Here is a 25689-nt window from a genome sequence, read left to right as displayed (position 1 = left end):
GAAGCGGTCGTATAAAAAGGTGCGTAAAGTCGGAAATAGTGTCCGTTTGTTTAAAGTAGTCAGGGTTGTTGTTTTAGGGGTTAGGAAAATTGTGACTTATTTATTTGTGTAGTATTTTACTTGTATTTACATGGAGAGTTGCTGATAGTATCTGTGTTTCTTGAATGTTGATTTTGGGGTAGGCTAGCTGTTTTAAAGAATTCTCTGTTTGTCTAATCTATATGAAATATTGTTAATTATTGATTGCTGCTTTAAGAGATTTATATGTCCATTCTTGTTCCTGTTGTTATTAATATTATGTCTGGTGAATAAAACTTGTTATACATTTGAAGCGACTTTGTGTTTACATTCAGAACATAAAACTATAAAGACTGATCTGATACTTTATACAATACATATAAAAATACCATCCGTTTTACACACACACATAAAAAGGAGACTTTGCCGACCTAGAAACTATATTTGTGTGATATACAGTATGCAGTAGCGGTAGCAGTAGTAATTCTGAGCATTCATATTTCCTGTTTATTTCTTTTGGTTTGTTGTTGGTGTCTGTCCGGTCTGTTGGTTGGTTTGGTTGGTTAGGTTCTCTCACCGGTTAGCGAAAACGTTACATTATCAACAAACATCAAACCCTTGTGAATACTGATGTGTGCAACCATTAAAACTTCAAAAATGCTTTTTCTACTCCACATACACATCATCTGTACCACAAGTACTAACCGATATAATCTGCAAACATCCAACCCTTGTGATTTCTTATTTTTGCAACCATTAAAACTTCCAAAATGCTTTTTCTACTCTATGTACAAATATATAAAAGAAAATAGAGCAAAAAAAAGAAATGATATATCTAATATGCTATTTTAATAATGAAATAAATACAAATGTATATAAGACTTTTAAATATTAAAAACTCATCCATTCAGTGATTCAATGGTATAGGAAGCCAAAAATAAATATAACAATTGATCCACTGAATTATTCTAGTGGAGAAAAATGCAGTATGATAATTTTATAAATATTCAATAACCACAATGACACATGATTGTAAATAGATATCATAAAAATATTTCAACAACACAGACTAAATATTATTCATTTTCACCTGAAACACATGCTGCATTAATCCCCCCTTGAAATTTCTTCAGGATAGCTAAGTTTTAAATACATGTGTTTAATGCTTTATGTTTCTTTTTATTTTTTACAGTTTTTAGATGCTTTACATTCACCTAGTGTTTGCCTTGTCAATGAGACATTACTAGTGAACTGTATAATTTCCACAAAACAAACCATAATAACACCAATAAAATTTTAGATTGAGTGGAACATATCTGTAGTTGGTCCATTTTTTTCCTTAGAATTGACTCACATGTGTGCTAGTTGGCACACCTTTATTAACTCAATGATACAACCCTTAAGCTAAATTTGATTATATAGTTACTACCTGTAAGACTGATGTTGAATGCACTTTTAAAAAGAAAGATTTCTCAAGTACAATTGAATAGAATGGTAGTTTATTAAAGGAGTTGGTTGTATAATGTGTGAGCACTTTTTAAATCTGGCTGTTTCATGAAAATTGAGAACTTGAAAGTTGAAAAGACTGGGGATATGTAAACACTACAATATGTGTGTTCTTATTAGTAGGACCCATGTCAAATGTGAACAAAAACATTTGCTGAATGAAGAGACAGGTACACAGATAAGGTGACATAATATACCCCACCTAATATTGTAGTTAGAGTATAAAATTGACAAATTTTCAAAGGATAAAAAAAAATCAGAAATGTCTTTAAATTTAGCTTTTTCAATTAATAACATGAAGGGAATAAAAAGAATAATTTTAAAGATAAGCATATCAATTGGATAATTTTGGCTCATATTTTCTATTTTATTGTAAAGGTGCACCAAGTCATGTGCTAAAAAAGTAGTCCAATTTATGTAAATTCAGGAAAGATTTACAAAGTTATTGTTTACTGAAAACTTTAACAGTAGACTGTATTTTAAGGTTAACTGTAATGACAAATGAGTCCATATAGCAGAAAAGTACCCAAAAAATTAAATTTTATATTTTTTTTTCTTTTTCTGATTAGTCTTTAGGCAAATGATAGGTCATAAAAAAGCTTCTGTGAACCAAAATGTATGTTCATTGAGAAAAAAATAGTATTTTGGTCCCTGTTTAGCCATGTTAGCACTTAATTACTATACCACTGTGACAATTACCTCAGTAATAATCGTCCTATTGTGGTATGGAACCTTGTGCTAACATTTCATAGAAATCCACACATTTAAACTCACATTGATGTCTGTGAACCAAAATGTCTTTAAATAAAGATGCAGACACTGACATAGCTTAAAATGAAGGCATTAATTTTGCAACCTTTAAAAATGAAATAATAAATTATTGTTGTTGATAATGTATAAAAAATATAATTTAAATACAATAAATAATCTATATACAAAATATGATCTATGTCAGATATAATTCATTATTCATCCTATTAGTGTTATTAACATATATACAATTAACAAATAAAAAAAGTGATTTTACTGACCATTAGGTAGTACATGTTTAGATGAAATGTGGGTAAAATTCAAATGTCATGGATAAGTGAACTGGTAAACATGAGCAATATTTATATAAATGTTATACATTTACCTTGAAGAGGCTGACAACAACAATAATGAAATCAGAATTTTCTTAAAATTAACAATTCAGGGGCAGCATCCAAGCAACAAGTTGCCTGAAAGGTCTGAAATTTCAGGGCAGCTAAATTTTGACCAAATTACAAGATTTGCTCTACAAGCTTTGGTTTCAGAGATATGAGCAAAAAAATGCACTTTACCTGATGTACTATTTTTACCCATGTCATCCATCTTGGTATGCGGGCAGTGTCATCAGATACAATTTTAAAAATAAATACCCTTATAATCAATTATGATGATTGCAGCAAAGTTTGGTTAAATTTGTTTTAGTAGTTTCAGAGGAAAAGATTTTTTAAAAAGATAAGAAAAATTACCAAAAAATTGTTAAAAATTGAATATAAAGAGAAATAACTCCTTAAGGGGTCAACTGACCATTATGGTCAGATTGACCTATTTGTAGATCTTACTTTGCTGAACACTATTGCAGTTTACAATTTTTCTCTATCTATAAAAATATTCAAGATAATAATAATAGACCGCAAAATTTCCTTAAAATTACCAATTCATGGGCAGCCAACAAACAATAGGTTGTCCCATTTAACTAAAAATGGGTGACATATACCTACACTTCATAATCATAATAGTTTGTATGACAATTGAGATCTATATACTTTAATTAACTTTTGGTAATTTTTTGTCTACTTTTTGAATATACCATTTTGTATAAAATTCTTAATTTTGAGTATCTACTGCAGTATTCTTGGTTAGCTTTGTAGAAGAGTTTGAACAGCATTTGTCTGATAGTCTAAAAAATACTCTGTACAAAATTTTCCGATCTTCTGGAAAGAACAGGTCAAATGGTCTTGAATAACTGATGTTAACTGATTGTTCTTCAGGAAGCTTACCATTATGTTTTATTTCATCATAGTCCTCTTCCTCTAGTTTCAAACATGTAACAATTATCTACAATAAAACGCACAAAAATCAAATTACTATTTAAATTGTAATCATGCATGTTTGAGTGTCTCTAAATGTAAATATTGTACAGGAGACAGCTACACTTTTTTTTCATTGGTTCAATTTACTATAAGTCAAAGTACTTTGTCAGTCAGTTGGGCTGAGCAAAGAGTATTAAATCACATTTTAGTCTAAAATGACAAAATGACAAAAACAAATGCATACCATAACCAACTTCTCAATTTAGAAACAGTAAACAACATATCGGCCATGTCACTAATCATCACAATGATATTAAGCAGTTAAGGATTTTATTTGACTACATATAGGGTTTTGAAAGCTCCTCTTTCCTTAAATTTGTCCTCCCTTTTTTCAGATTTTCTATATGAACTCCAATAATCATGATAATGTACCAGTAATTTAATAAACTTGGGTTTAATAGAGAATGCAAACTTTTAAGAGTGCAAATGAAAAATATGAAAAAGGTGTTAAACTTGGTATTTTATTTGCAATAATTGCTTTGCACTAAGTTGTGCTTAAGTATATATTTCTTAATAATACCTTTGTTCCATGCACAATCATTCCAACAACATAGGGGCGAGTTACAACAGTTTCATATTCAGCAAGAAGTTCTCCACCATGCTGTCCTAGAACTTCTGCATCAAGGGTATTTATATTGAAGTCACAAAGTATTGAAGAATGAGAGCCAGAAACCAGGGATGCAACTGGTGTTACTGCTGATGGATCTGCAGAAGTTGAAACCAATGAAGTGGTTGTTTTTGGCGATAACTGAAAAGTTCTTGAAAATGAGGATCCTAACTTGGAAGTTGAATCTCTATCACTTTCAGGAAGGTCAACAGACACTGAAAATGGACCTACTGTTGCAGATAAATCATCAGAAGATTTTAATGAACAACAAGATCTTGTTTCTGGACGGTTACCATAATTACAGTCAATGTTTCCCATTCTTTTCACCTACAAAGAAAACAAGAGTACACACTCTGAAATGTCTTGCCTTCTTTACTAATCATTGATATTATGTTGATAGTCCTAAGTATAAAGCTTTATTACAAAACTTAACATAAACCAAGGAAACTAAACACTTACATGACTTACAAGCCCCCAAGGAGCAATTTTTGAAGGCTTTGTGCAAATACTTAAGATCTTTGCTCAATCAGTTTCTTTGTTGAAATATTGAGATGAAAAATTGAACTCTAATAAAAAAAATATGAGCTAACCTGGGAAAATCATTAAGGGTGTAGAATTTTTTGTGGGATTGTAAAACAAGTTGCTTTAAAAAAAAAAAAAAAAAACAATACATGAACCTAAGACCGCTGACTGCTGGGTCACCAAAAGATTGTTGCTAAATTTGTGTTGACAGTTGAATTGAAATAATTGGCTGTGAATAGAAGAAGCCAGTTGAAATAATATATATTCCAGCTTCTATTTGAATAGTTATTTTAAAGCTCAACTATTTTATTTATTACTTGAGAATGTACATAATGTTTCTGATTATAACTTTTTGGAAAATCCTAATTTCTACTAACCAGATGATTTATGCAAATGGCACAAACCTATCTCAATACAAATTTGTGCACTCAGTTTGCTTTATAATCTAGAATTCTGGATGCATTTATTTTATCTATCATATCTCTATATTTTGTTCTCATGATAGATGTTGTATGCGGTGAAACCTAAGGCATGCAATTGATTGGGACCTCTTATGAAGAGACTGATTTTGGTCTCATAAAACATCTAAAATTTTAAGGATTTCCTGATTTTACTTAAATCAATTCAAACATTATACATGAAAATAAGTTTTGCCGAAGAATTTCTTAATTCAGAAGTTATGAATACCTTTGCACACTTTCGAAATAACCAATTTATATAAAAAGGTATGTAAATATTAAAAGATACCAGAATTAAAATGATGTTCGCCAGACACAAACTAAGTCTACAAGAAAAACATCAGCGACGCTTGAATGAAACAAGAGGCTCTCAAGAGCCTGAATCGGTCACCTTAAGGAGGAAGACCTAGGTCAAGAGAAATAACTCTTAAAATCATCAGTATGTTTGTGTCAACCATTTTCATAAATATATATTCTAAGCTTCTATGTTACATAGATTATTTTCAATCTATTTCAGGTAAATGCTTAAAATACGTTGATGAAACTTGACTTTTACAAACACATAACTGATTTAAAGAGTTATCTTCCTGAACCAAGGTCTAACCCCTTAATTTTTTTGGTTAAATCTCTCATCAACGATTATTTTGGCTTTTCAATTTATTTAAATGTTCTTTGAATCGTCCTATTTTCTTCAAAAGCAAAAAAAAAAAAATTTCTCCTATGTTCTTTTTTTGCCATAGGAGCTATGTTTCTTGACATACAAGGAAATAAAATATAAAATTTATACTAGATACTCTGAAACGCATTTAGCATAAGTTTGGCTGAAATTGATACAGCAGTTTCAAAGGAGAAGATTTTTTAAAGTAAGTCAACATGATGAACAAATTGTGAAAAAGTCTTTAATGGGCAATAACTCCTTAAGGGGTCAATTGACAATTTTGGTCAAATTGACTTATTTGTAGATCTTTAAAAATTACTTTGCTTAACATTTTTGCTGTTAACAGTTTATCTGTATCTATAATAATATTCAAGGTAATAACCAACAAGAATGTGTCCAAAGTACACAAATGCCCCACTTGCACTATTATTTTTCATGTTCAATGGACGGTGAAATTGGATAAAAAATATAATTAGGCATTAAAATTAGAAAGATAATATCATAGGGAACATGTGTACTAAGTTTCAAGTTGATTGGACTTCAACTTCATCAAAAACTACCTTGACCAAAAACTTTAACCTCAAACATGCACTTTCATTTTTTATGTTCAGTGGACCGTGAAATTGGGATCAAAAGTTTAATTTGACTTTAAAATTAGAAAGATCATATCATAAGGAACATGTGTACTAAGTTTCAATTTGATTGGACTTCAACTTCATCAAAAAATACCTTGACCAAAAACTTTAACCTCAAACATGCACTTTCATTTTCTATGTTCAGTGGACCGTTTAATTGGGGTCAAAAGTTTAATATGACTTTAAAATTAGAAAGATCATATCATAAAGAACATGTGTACTAAATTTCAATTTGATTGGACTTCAACTTCATCAAAAACTACCTTAACCAAAAACTTTAACCTGAAGCGGGACAGACGGACGGATGGACGGTACGACAGACTGATGGACAGACAGACAGACGAACAGACAGACAAACGGACGCACAGACCAGAAAACATAATGCCCCTCTACTATTGTAGGTGGGGCATAAAAACTGCAAAATTTCTTTAAAATCATCAATTCAGGGGCATTATACCTGCAAAACCAGTTAATTGATTCGGCTGAAAATTTCAGCACAGGTAGACCTTGACCTAATACTTTAACTTCTTGTCTTATTTGCTCTAAACGCTGGAGTTTTTGAGATATAAGCCAAAAACTGCATTTTAACATATGTTCTATTTTTAGCCATGAGGGCCATGTTTTTTGACGAAATAGAAAATGAAACACAAACTTTATTTTATACACCCTACTGATCATTCTGTTGAAGTTTGGTTGAATTTGGTTGAATAGTTTTAGAGGAGAAGATTTTTTAAAGTTAGCAAATATGATGAACAAATTGTGAAAAATTGTTATTAAAAAACAATAACCCCTTAAGGGGTCAATTGACAATTTTGGTCATATTAACTTGTTTGTAGATCTTACTTTGCTGATCAATTTTGCTGTTTACAGTTTATCTTTATCTATAATAATATTCAAGATAATGACCAAAAACTGCAAAATTTCCTTAAAATTACCAATTAAGTGGCAGCAACCCAACAATGGGTTGTTTGATTCATCTGAAAATTTCAGGGCTGATATCTGTTGACCTAATGAACATTCTTACCCCATGTCAGATTTGCTCTTAATGCTTTCGTTTTTGAGATATAAGCCAAAAACTGCATTTGACCCCTATGTTCTATTTTCAGCAATGGCGACCATGTTTGTGGATAGATCAAAACTTTGGATACAATTTATAAACTAGATACCCTAAGGAACATTCAGTTAAAGTTTGGAAGTATTTGGCCTAGTAGTTTCAGGGGAGAAGATTCTTGTAATAGTTTACGACGACAGATGACGATGACAGACGAAGACGACAGACGACGGACGCCAAGTGATGGCATAAGCTCACATGGGTATGCCAGGTGAGCTAAAAAGTTATAAGGCTAAATACCTCTACATTACAAAGTTAAGGAATCTATTCTTTGGGTAGACAATCCTTAGCTTTTCGAACAGGTCAAAGTTTATAATAGAACAGTGACTTATAAAAGAAATAAAATAGAAACAACTCGAGGTCAGAATACCGTTAGTAATGATGACCATGCTTGAAAGTCACATGTAAATCCCTTTCTTCCGTGTCCTGTATTTAACCAAAACAAACATAAGCTTTCACGAGTGAATTTAATAGTATTACATGCAAGTAGTATTTTAGCACACGAAATAGTAAATAGAAAGCATCTCACTGATACTCAGGAAAATTTAATAGTTGAATTCGAATGTCAAACGGTCTTCATTAATTTTTTTTACTCCGGATTCATTGACATTTTATCCAGAATGTTTGAGAACGCAAACCGATAGTGTGCTTTTGAAATGTGATCTATAATGTGAACGAATCAAGACATGTCGGACAGTTGGTCAACACAATGAATACAATATTCAAAACTGTTTACCTAATGAGGTGATCAAAGGTTTTGATAAACCAAAACTTTGTGTTGTTAAGACAATGATTTATCATGTTTTGTGTACAAAATAGGTGAGAGAATTCATCTAAGTCTTTTTGTAAAGTTTAGATAGTTCGAGAGAGTTCTAATTTTCTCCGAGGTTTTAAGGTTTACTCATTTAGAGGAACCTCTTCATAAGTGCATTTAGCTTCAGGATGTTCTATTAAAGACATTATGGCAACAGCTTTGTCTGGACATATGGTAAAACTTTGTATAAGTTCTTTAACAGGAAAGTGAATAATATCAGTACTTAAACACTTTTCTTCAGTTGTAGTTACTGGATGATCTTGTGATTTTTATGCTTTATTAAATGTTGGCATTTATATAAAAATTGTTTTTAGTTTGTGTCTACACATTGAACAAGCTAATTCATTACTTGAAACCGAAGGCGAAATATGAATAAGAATGTTCCTTCATCCAAGCATATCTTGGATGTGCAGGATGAAGGTCATTCTTAAAATATGAGCCTGAGGCTCGAGAGTAATTAATTCCCACCCTAGGGATTATCAGTCAGACCCACCCTTTTCCACTGGGTTTTATATTTGGTCGACACAAACTTGCTTTAAATTATGACAAGTTATTATGGAACAGGTGCTTATATACTAGGGTCAAGGTCACTGGCCAGCTATGGTCTGGTGGGTATAGTTTGTTTCTTAATGTAAGCTTCACCCCTCATAGAGAAGTTAAGGCAGATTTTACAATAAGAAGGAATTATTGTTTTTTTGTATCCATCAAAAAAGCAATTGCTGAAACTGTGAAACAGACTGTGTAATGGAGTAATGCATTATGTTATTGAATAAAATGTGTCTTTCTGAGTAAATAAAAATAAAAATTACTCTGTGCTTGTGTTTTTTGTTAGAATTAGAGGGTTTTCAATTTCAAAATATTGGACATGGAATAGACATCATGACCTACTTTACTGACATCCAGCTTATTTGGAGTGGAATTTTGAAGTATTATTTATAAGTTGAGCCTTATCACATGGACTTATATTTTAATAAAAAGTCTTCTTTTGTGTTTTAATCATAACTTTAAGGCAGATTTTTATTGGTAAAGGCTAAAAAAGGTAATTTAATAATATTGTTGCTAACGTCACGTCTTTTCCGTCCATTGTGGTATGTCACGATCGCAATTTTCTTGTTGGTTCTCAGACAGGCAATTGTAGTTATTTTTATCCCGGGTTTTATAAATAATTGAAAATAGCAATCATATTAAATTTGGATGACGTAAGGGGGTCAAAGGACTTGAGGAATCAATATCATTGGCTGTTTTATTTTTTGCGAACGTTACTACTTGAGGTTTCCGTCCAAATCAGTGTCACGTGAGCAACATATATTTAGATCTGTAACTCTCCTGTATAGGAGTTACGATATCGCCCTTTGCAGAATTAGATTCGGAGTCAGTTCCTTCACATGATGGGGTAGCAAAGAAGGTTAGTTGTATGTAATATCGTTACAAGAGGACCTTAAATGTATTCCGTCCATCAAAAAGACGTTCGCAACAAAACGTAATGTCATGATAGTAGATGTTGCTAATGTTACTATTACGAATTGGTTTCATGTGTATTCATTTGATATAAAGTACACCTGCAAATGACATTCTGTATATTTAGAAATTCTAAACCAGACTGTACAATTTTATTACTTCAGGCATATATTAAACATCACTGTGTGCATACATTTGAACTTTTAAAGATGTTGTTGCTCATGTTACATGTCCAAATGTCGCTAACGTTACTTATTTTTGTCTCCGTCACGTTAGCAACATGAAAGTAGGAGACAGAACACAATACTGTAAAATCTGCCTTAAGCTAATTCATTACTTGAGACCGACATTACTTAAGAAAGTGTTGTGAGCCTCACAGAACATAAAACACACAGAATAAACATGGAATTTATCAAATTTTTCAAGCAAAAGAAATTGTGCAAATTCCATAATTAAAAGTAATTACTAGTTGGAATAATAGCCTGTTAATAACATATTTATGTTGTGTAGGAATAAGATATTTTAATAAACAGCATCTGTTGCTTAATAATATTACCTCAACTATAGAAACAACAGTTTCTGTCTGAAATGGAAGATCTTTTAGATCAATCAAACTGTAACGGATATCAGGAACAGATGTAACCATAATGTCACCAACTCTAAAAAACCTTCTTTTTGAACCACCGGAACTAAAAAAGACAAACAGATAATAGAGATATTTATGATTACAAAATAAATATTAATGATGAATATGGAAGATATCTAAAATAAATTGGCTTGAACATGAGGTTAAAAGGTACATTTTTGTAGAATGATAAAATTAAATTTACAGGATTGAAATAGTGTAACATGTTGTATGTTGAAAACTAGATACATGAGCTCGAGATGTCCAACTAGATATATGAGATGTCCCAAAGATGTTTGTAAGACAAGTCTTTATACTCCAGCACATCTATACATGTAGTTCTAGCACTCTACATGATGCAAAAGTTGTACAGCTTGAGAATTGTTGAAAGTATTAGCTAGGACAAACCATGTTTTCTTATAAATGCTGATAGTATGAAAAAAAATAACAAAGTTCAGCTACATGTATTTGTCAGTTTTAGAATATTTAGAAGAAAAAAAACATTTTGCCATGCACACCTCCATTATGGGTATAACAATTCTACAAAATATTAAAGCTGTAGCTCCAAAACTGTTGAAGATAGCCAGATAAACCAACATATGACTAAGCTTCCTTTATTCAGCTAGTATGAAAAAATTACCAAAAGTCCAACTTCCTTAATTTTCAAAATTTAAAAAAAAAAATCATAATCCTGTGGACATAAACACCTACATATATCACGATTATGTGTATAAATTTTCAGAAAAATATCAACTTTTGTATCTTCAAAACTGTCGAAGAAGATAGTTAGACAAATTATATATTTTTATCCAGAAGAACGAACCAACTTCTCTCGACATTTTTCTGGGGCACAAAAAGGATGTTAAGAAGAAAGCATTGTTTTAACCAGTCCACCAGTCCCCTTTTTCAACCTGCAGAACCTGTAAACTGACTTCGGATTTCCGCATCAATTTGCTATATTTTGTTATAATGTGAAAGCGACACCTTTCCCAACACAATCTATGCTGACACACTACAGTTAGGGTATATATTTAAGCTTAAATTTCTCATGTAACAAAGAGGGATAACAGTTTTTCCTGGTGTGACTCTGGGAATCATTGCTGTGTACAATGGTGTATTGAGTATCATGAGTATGGAAATTCATCTGTTATTTGTACTGTACAATGTAGAACTTAAAAATTAAGCACTACTGTATTTGGGTGGAATCAGAAAAAATGAAGATTTTAGCATATTGGGGCATATTGTTTGCCCCATTATATTTAGGAAAGTAAATTAAATGTCAAACCAACAAGTTCAATACCAGCTAACTTGCAGCCAAATTTCATTTAGATATCTTGTACCAGCCAAAAGTTTTATTAAAAAAACATGTCAAATTTGTCAGGAGTGTGACGCTTTTTGTGTGACAGGAATTTTTTTTAATAATTTACATGTTGAGTAAAAATTATTATGATGAATGCATGTATATGAAGATGGTTTATAATCATTCTTCAATACTAGGTTTTGTAGATTATAGATTGGTGTTATCATTGCACAAATATTATGTAAATAAATATACATTGTGAAAAGGTATGTACCAAAAGATAATATTGGCAAAATTTGATAATTTCTAAATTAAAGTGTTATGGTTGTATTTTAAAGGAGTATTTGTGTGTAAAACTGGTAAGTATTTATTGTATACATGTATAAGCTATCCATAAAAGGCTATACAGACATCCTGAGGTGCATAATTCACATATTGGATTAACTTCTATACAAGCACCCAAAAATGTCAGGAGTGTGACAACTGTCTTTAAACATGTACTAAATTTATATAATGCTTTTCATCTTACATTGTTATTTATTTTTCAGAAGCACCTGTTCCATAGAGAAGAAAAACATTTACTGCAGCTGTGATAATCTATATGTTGAATCTACACACTTGATTTTTAGATGTCAGGAGTGTGACACTTTTTTTATACATTCAATGACATTGTTTAAATTTTAATTACATATTAAAAAAAATGATCCATAGTTACTTGGTGTCAAAATTTTGATAGAAGAAGGTTAGTAAATACAAAATTTAAACAATATATGTCATTGAATGTATAAAAAAAGTGTCACACTCCTGACATCTAAAAATCAAGTGTGTAGATTCAACATTTAGATTATCACAGCTGCACTAAATGTTTTTCTTCTCTATGGAACAGGTGCTTCTGAAAAATAAATAACAATGTAAGATGAAAAGCATTATATAAATTTGACAGGTGTCACACTCCTGACATTTTTGGGTGCTTGTATAGAAGTTAATCCAATATGTGAATTATGCACCTCAGGATGTCTGTATAGCCTTTTATGGATAGCTTATACATGTATACAATAAATACTTACCAGTTTTACACACAAATACTCCTTTAAAATACAACCATAACACTTTAATTTAGAAATTATCAAATTTTGCCAATATTAATTTTTGGTACATACCTTTTCACAATGTATATTTATTTACATAATATTTGTGCAATGATAACACCAATCTATAATCTACAAAACCTAGTATTGAAGAATGATTATAAACCATCTTCATATACATGCATTCATCATAATAATTTTTACTCAACATGTAAATTATTAAAAAAAAATCCTGTCACACAAAAAGCGTCACACTCCTGACAAATTTGACATGTTTTTTTAATAAAACTTTTGGCTGGTACAAGATATCTAAATGAAATTTGGCTGCAAGTTAGCTGGTATTGAACTTGTTGGTTTGACATTTAATTTACTTTCCTAAATATAATGGGGGAAACAATATGCCCCAATATGTTAAAATCTTCATTTTTTCTGATTCCACCCTTATGTTGATTAAAAAAAAAAGAGAACATATCTATATTTTCAATAATTTCATGAAATTTCGATAGAATTGCCTTCTGGTTTTTGATACTTTTCTTCCAACATGTGATAAATGCATTCATATTATATATTTTTTGATATATATGATATGTGTCAAATATGTCAGGAGTGTGACAAAATCCCAGAATTGGATGCTTTTCTAAAAAGATGATTACTTTAAAAGTGTAGCCTATATTGGTATATTTTTTTTTGCTGATTGTTACCATAAGTTGCGTCTTTAATGGAAAGGTGTTTTTGTTAATATTCTTAAGTAATTTTTTTCTGTATTTAAACTTTTATAACCAGGTCATTCATAATCTGCCATACATAAAGTGCTAAAACAGGATTTTTTTCAAATTGATGGCGATAATGTATAGAGAATTTGGTATCCAAATGTTCCTTAATCAACCTGGCATTAATAGGAAATATGTTTATGCTTTTAATGTATTCTTAATTGATGTAAATCATGTGTATATGTTTAGTTGTATTTGTTCAAATTACTGATTTTGTTACTTATTAAAAGTTAAAATTATTCTTAATGTCTTAATGCTTTGTCTGGACACTTAAGTTTCATAAAAATAAATGATATGGTGAAGGTGGTGAGACAAATCCTGAACCCCAAAAAATATGTTTATTTTTGACCATGCTCGTCACACTTTTGCCTCATTTTTTCTGATTCCACCCATTAGCTAAATAAATCTTAAAATTAACATTGTGTCTAAATATGTACAAATTAATCATGTTAATAGTGTTATTAGAACAACTTAAAAATAGTTTAACCCTTAATAAATGTACTAACTTAGAAATCAGACAGAATATCTCTCCAAATTTTAGCATCATATCTGTGAAGAACTGTTCATATATGTTTTCCCCGTTGAATGTTCTCATTATCAACTCTCGAACTCGAAGAATAAAGTGGAATGCTGCTGCATATATCAATGGTGTATTTTCCCTAAAATGTATATTAATCATGATATATAATGCTTTGAAGAATTTCATTTTAATGAGAAATAACCTTAAATCTATGTGTGAACATACCGAGGGCAAATGTGATATACATTTTTTTGTACATGCTTTAAATTGGCTCCATGTCAACAACATTACATTGATAAAAAATGTCACATCTGAATTTTATAGATTATTATTTATATCAATAAGCATGATAAACACAAGTGCATAATCTATTTATTTATTTTTTTGTTTGGAGGAGGTCACATTCTCATAACCATAACAGTCCTGAGGCTTTAGGGAATCATTTATCAGATCAGTTAAATCAGTAAAGTTTTTATCAAACTTAGTTCAGATTAATTCTTATACTTTATTTCAGGAAACAGATAAGTCTGACATGGATGAATATGATGAGTAAAATTTAATCCCCACAGTCCTAAGAATTAGAAGATCATTTTCTAAGGCAGTTGAAATTTTCTAGCTAGAGGAGCCAAACAAAATAAACCATTTTCAAATCCAAATCATTGGAATATGTTAATAACAAGTAATCCCAAACTTACGAAGGAAGTAAATAAATGCAAAATATATCTGATCTGCCTATTTCTGGACATCAAAAGTCAATACGATCGTTTTAAAGTCAATTTCGTCTACCTCACAAAATCTTGTTAGGCACTTTAGGACTATTTAAATTAACAGCTGTGCCATGAGTGCATGATACACCAATCCTGTTTTCAGAAATTTATAAAACTTGTGTCCCTCACCTTGGTCAATGGGAAAATCAAACAAAGCACTCTCTCCAACATTTATAATAGACAGGGGAAAAAAAAAAAAAAAATCCCTATTTTGTTGATCTTGTATTACAGATCGTTTAGTCTGTTTACTTTCTTTGAGTTATTAATATATCTTACCTTCCTGGTAACTTTTGTGATTTATAGTGTGTTTTTTTTTATCTATCAGTAATCATGGTAATGAGGCATAACAGAAAGAAAAAATGTTTCTCTCTAAATATCATACTTTTCATAAGATATAAAAAAAAAAATTATCATGTTTATCATGTTTATGGGCAATAACTTCTATAAGAATTTGTTTAACAGTTTTGATATATTATGTATGTACAATATGCAAATTGACCATTGGTAGAGCATTTTATTCTGAAATATTTTTCATTTATGTTTTTATATATATGTCAAAAATTTATATATGAATTAAGTTTTTTTTATCTTTCATTGAACTTGTGATGTCGTCCCTAAAGGGGTTAATTGACCATTTTGATCATGTTTGACTTTTTTGTAGATCTTACATTGCTGAACAATTTTGCTGTTTACAGTTAATCTAGAGCTATATATCTGACTATTATAATACATTGTAAAATTGAAGATAATGAGGCGAGTAGCTATGTTTACGTCAAAACGCCCAGGGGTACACTAGAATTTCGATAAAAAAATATATATATCATCTAAAAGAATTACAAGTAACTGGTGAAATGCACATCAGCCTTTTATTTTCTATCTTAAATGAATTTCGAATAAGAGGGACCAACTTTTCTTTTCAACCAAGAATCATGTCAAATGAGCTGCTTCAAGTAGAAATTGACGTTCTAACGTGTATGTGTATAAGATCAGTCTGATGGTGACTAAGTTTGGAACATACAGTAATAGAGGAACTTTGGTCTGTGTTGCAGGGTTCTTATATGACTAAATTTACAAAACAGTTACAGAATTGGCATAGAGATTATTTTCAACCTAAAATAGGTCAGCAGATGTATTGATGTTCACTTGAACAAGGTAGATTTCTATTCGAAGCAACTCATATATTTGTTCATATCCTTTAAAATTATCAATAACTTTGTCAAACCTTTGTGAAATTTTACGGAAGCGTTGGATAGAAAGTGTATATTCCAATGAGTATCCAGATCACAAAATTTTAATTTTGAAAAATAATGTTATTCGTTAAGTTTTTTTTTTTGACAGAAGAAGTCATCTTTACCCAATTCACAGGCAGTCTCGGATTTCGTTTCACATAGTTAATTTATAAACCTTTAGAGATTGTGGATACACTTTAATTTTGTGCAAGAAGAACTCCAAAGATTCCATAGAACTCTTTACGAGTTTTGATTTGCAAATTATATATGTTATTCAGGTCTCAGACAGGGTATATACTGTGACATTTCCGGCTTAGAGTTTATACCCCCTGAGCAGGTCCGTAGCGTAATGGAGGCAATTAGGCAAATGCCTCACTTTTGAAATGACGACCAAACTTTAAGTGTCATTTTTTTCAAATAATCTATTATTACATTTTCAATATGTGAATTTCGAGTATCAAATTATCTACCGGCACACTAATTTAGTCACTAAATACAGTATGGTCACTCTGCAGCAGCAGTTGCAGCTTTTACCATAGCGGTGACGGTAATAAAAAAATAAGTTTTCCAAATACAAATCAAAATAAAAAAAAATTGAAACAAATCTTAACATGCTTAATGTCGTTATAAAACTGGTTGAAGACGGGTTCTTTAAAGACATGAAAGAGAAAAAATAAACAGGGGCGACTGGAAATCTGTAGCTATACAACTATTGGCCCTTATTGGGTAGTTTTGATTGCCCCACTTTTTCATAAACTCGACCCACTTTCTAAAAATTGCCCCATTCTTTTTTACCAACTCGTCCCACTTTCTAAAATAACACCCCACTCTTGGTTACCAACTAGCCCCACTTACTAAAAAAAAAAACACTCTTGGTTACCAACTTGCCCCACTTATGAACCAGATGCTCCGCAGGGCATTGCTTTATACGACCGCAGAGGTTGAACCCTGAACGGTTGGGGCAAGTATGGACACAACATTCAAGCTGGATTCCGCTCTAAATTTGGATTGTGATTAAATAGTTGACACAGCATAGGTTTCTGACACAGCATAGGTTTCTGACACAGAATGAATGTATTCAAATGAACTTAAAATTTTTGTTTTCTCTTAGTTAGAGCAATTCACTATGCTGTTGAATATTAATCCTCTCAAAAAAATGTTTGAAGAAATTTTCTTTTTATTTATGAAATTTCAAATGAGAAATATTGAACCCAATTTTTTAATCACATCCCCCTTTCCCTTATTCCAAAACTAATTTCAATTAAAATATTCTAATGGAGTTTGCAACAATTACTACTCATTTAAATACATCATAAAATATTAAGATGTAAAAAAACTGCTTTTTATCACTGAATGGTAAAGATTATTTAAATTTATCAGTTGGTAGTAAAAAGTGAATATACATTGTATATTGTATATAACAAAGATTTAAGTTGATTCTGGACAAAGAAAGATAACTCCAATTAAAAAAAATTCTTGCAGATATTTCTTGCTTACTATACTGGACAAAGAAAGATAACTCTTAATTAAAAAAAAATTTGCTATTTCACAATATTGTGAAATTAGATATTTCTTGCCATTGCACAATACTGTGCAATTGAAAAGACTTGCTAATGCACAATACTTAATATAATAATTTTAGATCCTGATTTGGACCAACTTGAAAACTGGGCCCATAATCAAAAATCTAAGTACATGTTTAGATTCAGCATATCAAAGAGGCCCAACAATTTAATTTTTGTTAAAATCAAACTTAGTTTAATTTTGGACCCTTTGCACTTTAATTTAGACCAATTTTAAAACTGGACCAAAAATTAAGAATCTACATACACAGTTAGATTTGGCATATCAAAGAACCCCAATTATTCAATTTTTTATGAAATCAAACAATGTTTAATTTTGGACCTCGATTTGGGCCAACTTGAAAACTGGGCCAATAATCAAAAATCTAAGTACATTTTTAGATTCAGCATATCAAAGAACTCCAAGGTTTCAATTTTTGTTAAAATCAAACTTAGTTTAATTTTGGACCCTTTGGACCTTAATGTAGACCAATTTGAAAACGGGACCAAAAATTAAGAATCTACATACACAGTTAGATTCGGCATATTAAAGAACCCCAATTATTCAATTTTGATGAAATCAAACAAAGTTTAATTTTGGACCCTTTGGGCCCCTTTTTCCTTAACTGTTGGGACCAAAACTCCCAAAATCAATACCAACCTTCCTTCTATAGTCATAAACCTTGTGTTTAAGTTTCATAGATTTCTATTTACTTATACTAACGCTATGGTGCGAAAACCAAGAAAAATGCTTATTTGGGTCCCTTTTTGGCCCCTAATTCCTAAACAGTTGGGACTGAAACTCCCAAAATCAATACCAACCTTCCTTTTGTGGTCATAGACATTGTGTTTAAATTTCATTGATTTCTATTTACTTTAACTAAAGTTATTGTGCGAAAACCAAGAAAAAATGCTTATTTGGGTCTTTTTTTGGCCCCTTATTCCTAAACTGTTCAAACCAAAACTCCAAAAATCAATCCCAACCTTTCTTTTGTGGTCATAAACCTTGTGTCAAAATTTCATAGATTTCTATTAACTTAAACTAAAGTTATAGTGCGAAAACCAAGAAAATGCTTATTTGGGCCCTTTTTGGCCCCTAATTCCTAAAATGTTGGGACCAAAACTCCCAAAATCAATACCAGTCTTCCTTTTATGGTCATAAACCTTGTGTTAAAATTTCATAGATTTCTATTCACTTTTACTTAAGTTAGAGTGCGAAAACTAAAAGTATTCGGACGACGACGACGACGACGACGACGACGCCAACGTGATAGCAATATACGACGAAAAATTTTTCAAAATTTGCGGTCGTATAAAAAGGTTAAATTCCACTGAAATAAGGTCTATTGACTAGCCCACTTGCAAATAGGTTAAATTGGATAACATGCCACATTTATGAAAAGGGTTCAAATCCTGCTGAAATAAGGACTGCCAACTTATGAAAAAAGATGCAATCCCGTTGTGTATCTACATGTATGCCCCTGTCCCACTTTAAAACCCATGAAACCTTAGTGAAGTGCTATAAAATCAAATTGCTGTTAAATTCATATATATACATGTAAGAAACCTCAAATGAAAAAAAAAATATGCATATGTTTTTTATAACTAAATGGATAGTTTTCATTATACAACTTATGTACATATACTTTTTTCTGAGGGAAATTCTTTAATTTTTCCACATTTAGAAGAAGTTTACTTATTTTTAATTGCTTGCTTCCAGCAAGCAATTTGCCGACATATTTTCTGAATGCATAGTAACCCGAGCGTAACCCTCCTCGTAAAAATCCGGTGACCACAATACGCATGGATCTGTCATTGAAATAAACAAATATCTGATTATACATGTTAAACAGGTGCTCCGATCAAGACCCAAGCTTTTTGTGATTTGTTTACTATAAGGTGACAGTCGGTAAAACTCGGCTTCAAAACACGGCATTTAATAAGCATGATAAGCAGCCATATTTGTTAAATCATAACAAACAGAGAGAAAAAAAAATGACGATTATACATTTGTATGATATATTTGCGAAAATAATGATAAAATCATGCACAGAGGACTAAGTTTATGATGTACAATGTATACATTCATTGGTTCAAGAATTAGACAAACATTAGTTTTCACCACTCACTCGTTTCATATGAATTTAATTGAAATCCTTCAATTATATGATTATCTAAACTTACATTGTCTCATTGGCAATCATACCACATCCTCTTTTTTTATATTTAAAAGTATAAAGTTATTCTCCAATGATGATACAAAAATGTACATTGTATTTGCTATTTTATTTTAAAAATGTTAAACATCATTTAATTTCAATAATATTGTTTTAAGAAATTTCGATGTTTTTTTTCTATTCTGTGTATATATTAGTTTTCATTTAAGTGGGGATAGTTGGTAGACCTGAAAAATATTCAAAATTATATTGAAGTAGATTTTACTTTTTTCAAAAAGTACAATGTAGGGAGAGTTGACAGGGGAACAATTAATGGGATTTCATCCTTTTCACAAGTGAGGCTATTTTTTAAAAGTGGGGCGATTGGGTGTGGGGTGTTTTGCCATTGGGGCGATTTGTCCTGCTTCCTTGGCATCTATGGTATAGGAGTATGGTTGAGATCTCACAAAATATGTTTAACCCCAGCTCATAGTCATAAAAATTTAAGTTTAGTATGATGTCCATTATCACTGAACCAAGGATTTGTATAGTATAGTTTACAAATCCTTGACTGATCTAGTATACATGTTTGTTTAGGGGCAGCCAAGGCCGTAACTAGGCATCTTATTTTAGTGAGGCAAAATAATTGAGTCGAGCGAAGCGAGACGAAAATTTTTTTTGGAGGGTATGAAATGAATGGTGCAAAATCCTTGATTCTAGGCATGTTTAGAGAGTTGAATTTGGAAACTTTTTATATAAATTTTTCATATTTTAAGACTTTTAATTACTAACACCAAATTTTTAACAACTTTATTTGAATTTATATGTAAGATGATCATCCAAATATCACTGATTTGAGTCTGCTGCCAGGACATAGAAATAACATCGATTCAGCAGAGTTTGCCAAATTTTTCTATGGCCGGTTCATCAGTCAAATCGTTTCAGAATCATAATTTGGTCTGCTGATATCCTTATCGCGATGAAGATGGGGCATGACAAGACCGCACAATCAGCCACTCATGTATGCTCTTTTCCAAGTTTTCAGTCGCTTCAGGGAAGTCTGTGTTTCTAAAGGTAGCACATTATTATCAAAACAATGATCAATGTCTTCTTCCAATTCCTTCTCAATCAGCAATTCGGTAGCAGCATCGGTAGCTACAGTTTTGTTAGTCCAGTCAAACTAAGATTTTACCTCAAGCTAATTGCAACAGAAAATGTTTTAGTTCTAATCTATAGTATTATGCCCTTTATAAACACAGAAAAAAGTCCCATAAAATTTAACTTGAGGAAAACTCAAAATCAGCATTTTAGATTTTCAATGGAAATTAACATTGGGAAGGGAGATAACTCTTGCAAAAATTAGTCTTTTTTGGTCAGTTTTTGGTTGTTTTTCTTGAAATTTATGTATATAGTATGATACTTTGATGGGGTTATAAGTTTGTATTTGACTAAATTATATACATTGTAGTCTCCATCTCATGAAATGTACAAAACTGAAGTGTTATGGGTAGTTTTTATTTTTTTCGCACATTTTTCATTCAAGAAATTGCAAATTTGAAGCTTTGTAACCATTTTGAAAAAATAATGTGAAAATTTGGTATTGTTTATATCTTTATATTATATTTTTTCAGCAACTTACTTATCTTAAGAAACTTTAAACCACAAAAAGAAGAATACATGCTTAATTATTTTTATTAAATTTGAGATTCTTTATCTTGACATGTTGAAAAATTCAATAAATGGTCAACTAATAAATTACGAAATCTAGATTATAGCTTGATAAAATATACGAAAACACCTTAAGAGTTGTTTGTTATACTCTAAAGACCGCTAAAAAATCAAGAATCAGTACATTCTGATGAATAGAAGCGGTAAAGTTATAATTTTGTATCAATTTTTATTGATATTTCTGCCTTTTTTGCAAGAGTTATTTCCCTTTTCAATGCAAATCTCCATAGGAATTTTAAATGGGGATTTTTTTAGTTTTCCTCAAGTTAGATTTTTTGGGACTTTTTACTGTGTATATTTGGGGTATAATGCTAAAGATTAAAACTCAAAAATCTTCTGTTGCAATTACTTTCAGGTTAGGGTCAAATTTATGCTAGATTGACTGGACTATGTTTGCAAAAGGGAATTAAGCTTTCCTGTAAGCACCATCATACATTCACAGTTACAAAATATTGAACTCGTTTTTATGCTGACAAAGAGTAGACAAACTAGTGATAGAATGAGATAAGATACAATAACATGTTTTTGATTCTTATCTATAGAGTAATTAAGTATATATAATATATACATGATATATGGGTGCAGGGGAATTGGAATGGAGTTTTTGACGTTTACATGTAGTTCCGTAATTTCATATTATTTCTGGAAATAGTTGGTCATGTTGGTAGTATTTTAGTTCCACAATCTACAATGATCTATAAATTTAGGGGTTAGGGGTTGGGGTGTCCGATTCCGAAACCCCGAATATAAAGAAACGAAATTCTGCAGTCCCAAATAAGTAAAGACAAAACCCTGTGTTAAAGGTTCTACCATTTCTCAATAATATCAAATTGGAATATGGAATATTCCTTTTAAGGTTAAAGAAACATGGATAAAAGCTAATCCATGCATTCATGTTTCATATTATTTATATATTATCTATCTGTAAAGAGAAAGATTGAAGTTCGAGAAATGAATACGCAAATAGGACTGCCCCTTCTGAAGACCAGTACTTGATTTGTCAGTCTACTTATCCTAATGAATTAATATGCAATACTCAAACTCTGTTCACAAACAAACTAGTTTTCTAGAATTATTCCTTCTTTACCTTCAGTGTCGCTTTTCCTTTTTCTGCAAGAGGCAGTTTTAACTAAAGATCCATGATGATTATCGTTACTAGGCTAATGTAATCGAGAAACATCACACGTTGAGATGCTGAGATTTATCCAGGAAGAATAGTTTAAAAAGAAATTATGATGACAAATTATAGAAATTAAGGTTGAGACAGAACAACAGATGACTTTTATATTTATATATATGTATAAAAAAAAATTCATGTCGAAATTTTAGTGAGGCAATAGCCTCAAGGGTAGTTACGGCCTTGGCAGCTGAAGGACACCTCTGGGAGTTTCAACCTGCATTTAAGGCCACGGAAAAATAATTCATGGTTTCCCCTAGGTCGAAGTAAGGCGTCAAAGAAAAAAAATATAATAGCCTTTCAAGACTTCATAATTATTTGGTCTACCTTGATACCAATGATGCTGCTTTCTCAAACTTAAAATAGTTCAACTTCAGCTTATTCAAATTCTGGTCAATAGTTTCAACCATTTTTCTTGCTACATCAGATCTATATTCACGTCTTCTAGTCAAATGATCCTCTCTAGATTCGTCAAATATAATTCCCTGCTTGTTTGTTGTTATTGTGAAATCAATGCACTCTGCTAAATAATTAATAAAAGTTTCACACTCTTCAGAAATATCCTTACAGATAAACGGAACGCTATCTAATACATGTAAGGGCGATTGGAAGCCTTTTTTGGCGTACGCAATTCCAATAGATGTTAAATGTTGTAAATTCCATGACGAAACATTTTTAGGTAAAGTTCCACTGGTACCATATGATGGATCGTTAGCTTCAACATCGTCGAGTTTCCTTTTGTTGCCTGTTTTGGAGGCTGCCATTGCAAGGACCCCAGACGGTATGATCATAAATTAGATTCCGCGTATGATATTGGGTCATACTAAAGACCTGAACGTTGACATGATAAGAACCGAGTAGACCTGAAATTATACGCGATTTGGTTACACGGTTGCACAAGGTTTATTTCCTTAAATCATTAATGCATCCCTTATAAATTCAGAGGCATGCTCGGAGATCACAGGAAAGCAAACCATCTTTGTCACGACAGTCAGAAGACTACATAAAGTTGTGTAAGAACAATATTATAAAACTATACGCCCCCCCTATATTCACTTATAAATATAAAGACATATAAAAGGCACAGACATTTTTTTTAATGGGCAAAACTTGATGTAAGTGCTGTCAAGATTGTTTTTTTATCAACAATCACGGAGAGCCAGAATAAAACCTAGTTTCCCCAAGAAAATCAAATGGTATATGCCAAAGTGTCAAAGTAATTTAAAAAAAAATAATAAAAAATACACCATTAATTTCCTTTTATATCTTATATATATATAAGGCTTATATTTTTTTCTACATCAGATGCGCATTGTGTGTATACAAGACTCATAAGTGATGACCAAATCACAATGATTATAATTAAGGTCTAATAAAGTAAAAAGTTGAAGAAATAAAGAAAAAAAAATCCTACAAAATAGAGTTGAAATACATGGTTAATGATTTGATTTTCTTATTAGAAAAGTGGTGCCCCTAAATCACTATAACTGTAAATTCCAGTAAATTCCAGAAAGTAAATTATCACTATAGTAAAAGAATCTTCGACTTGTTGAAGGAGGCTATTATTTGGCAGATGCAGATCAGAATGGTGAGAAAAAAAATCTTGTTACCATACTAAGGGAGCTACCATTTGATTTTTATGGGTGTAAGGGCTCATAGAGATGAAATTTTAAAAAAAAACCCACCCCCATTAAAATCAAATGGTAGATCCCTCAGTAATGTTGGAGCAGACAATTTTATGTTGGTATCATATGCAGGAATTTTTCATTTACCAAATAAAGTTTAGGCTGTCTTTGGGTAATATTTGGTAATTTATATCATATTAATGTGAGACTTCATTCCTCCAGAGTTCAAATGACAAAGAGACATTAATACCGGTAAGCAAAAGGTCTCTATACAACCTTCAACAATGAAAAAAAACATACCACATAATCAGGTATAATTTTCATTCTCAATTTTATAAAAATGTGTGACATGACAAATCCGAAACAAGAAAATAAACAACCAAATTTATAACAATACATGCAGTTTCTTTATGAAAAAATCTGAGAGACTTGAACAAATGATGACAATAAGTTTATTACAGGATCCTGACGTACAATATAAGACAGTCAAACTGTTTTATTCGTATAAAAATGTGCATTAAGTTAAATCAGAACAAGGCACTGGGTAACTTTTTTGTTTACATGTACTTTGATTACAACATCCTACAACCAGTTGCTTCGCAGGGCGCAGCACTATACGACCGCAGATGCAGAACCCTGAACAGATGGGACAAGTATGGACACAACTTTTAAGTTTGATACAGCTTTAAATGGGGATTGTGATTAAATAGTTGACACAACATAGGTTTATGTCACATTATGATTTTGGACCCTTTGGACCTTAATGTAGACCAATTTGAAAAATTAAATCAGGGCTTGTAATACCCTCGGGGAAATAAATCTCCACCAGCAGTGGCATCGACCCAGTGGTTGTAAATTCACTCATCATAGAAACATATTGAAACATCCTTGGTATAATTGGTTTTTATAGAGTAGTTAGATAGTACTATGATGTTAGATGGTGTATCTATTGAAACATATTTGGTATAATTGGTTTTTATTTCATAGTAAGATAGTACTATAATGTTAGATGGTATATCTATAGAAACATGATTGGTATAATTGTTTTTTATGGTGTAGTAATATAGTACTATGATGTTAGATGGTGTATCTATTGAAACATCGTTGGTATTATTGTTTTGTATGGTGAAGTAAGATAGTACTATGATGTTAGATGGTTTATCTATTGAAACATGATTGGTATAATTGGTTTTTATGGTGTAGTAAGATAGTACTATGATGGTAAATGGTGTATC

General features: G+C 31.2%; 2 protein-coding genes across 2 annotated transcripts in view; one reads left to right on the top strand and one right to left on the bottom strand.

The window, feature by feature from the left end:
• Positions 1–25689, top strand: part of LOC134716470 (von Willebrand factor A domain-containing protein 5A-like) — a 390229-nt gene that overhangs the window by 64615 nt on the left and 299925 nt on the right. The window lies entirely within an intron of this gene.
• LOC134714831 (uncharacterized) lies at positions 846–23621 on the bottom strand. Its single transcript, XM_063576441.1, has 5 exons — positions 23157–23621; positions 14197–14349; positions 10464–10596; positions 4165–4578; positions 846–3609 (listed from the first exon to the last, which is right to left on the bottom strand). The coding sequence occupies exons 1-5, from the start codon at positions 23618–23620 to the stop codon at positions 3379–3381; spliced, it is 1395 nt and encodes a 464-aa protein (XP_063432511.1). The 5' UTR covers position 23621; the 3' UTR covers positions 846–3378.

Source organism: Mytilus trossulus, chromosome 4 (genome assembly GCF_036588685.1).
Source record: "Mytilus trossulus isolate FHL-02 chromosome 4, PNRI_Mtr1.1.1.hap1, whole genome shotgun sequence".
In the NCBI taxonomy this organism is placed as follows: Eukaryota; Metazoa; Mollusca; class Bivalvia; order Mytilida; family Mytilidae; genus Mytilus; species Mytilus trossulus.
This window is presented reverse-complemented; position numbering and strand designations above follow the sequence as displayed.

What these genes read in the sequence shown, in the direction of transcription:
- LOC134714831 (XM_063576441.1), bottom strand. Translation starts at nt 23,620, where the DNA reads ATGATCATACCGTCTGGGGTCCTTGCAATGGCAGCCTCCAAAACAGGC. An exon ending in GCAGCATCATTGGTATCAAG is followed by an intron (nt 14,350 to 23,156) that starts GTAGACCAAATA and finishes TATACATTTTAG; the next exon opens with GGAAAATACACCATTGATAT. An exon ending in CTGTTGTTTCTATAGTTGAG is followed by an intron (nt 4,579 to 10,463) that starts GTAATATTATTA and finishes TTTTCTTTGTAG; the next exon opens with GTGAAAAGAATGGGAAACAT.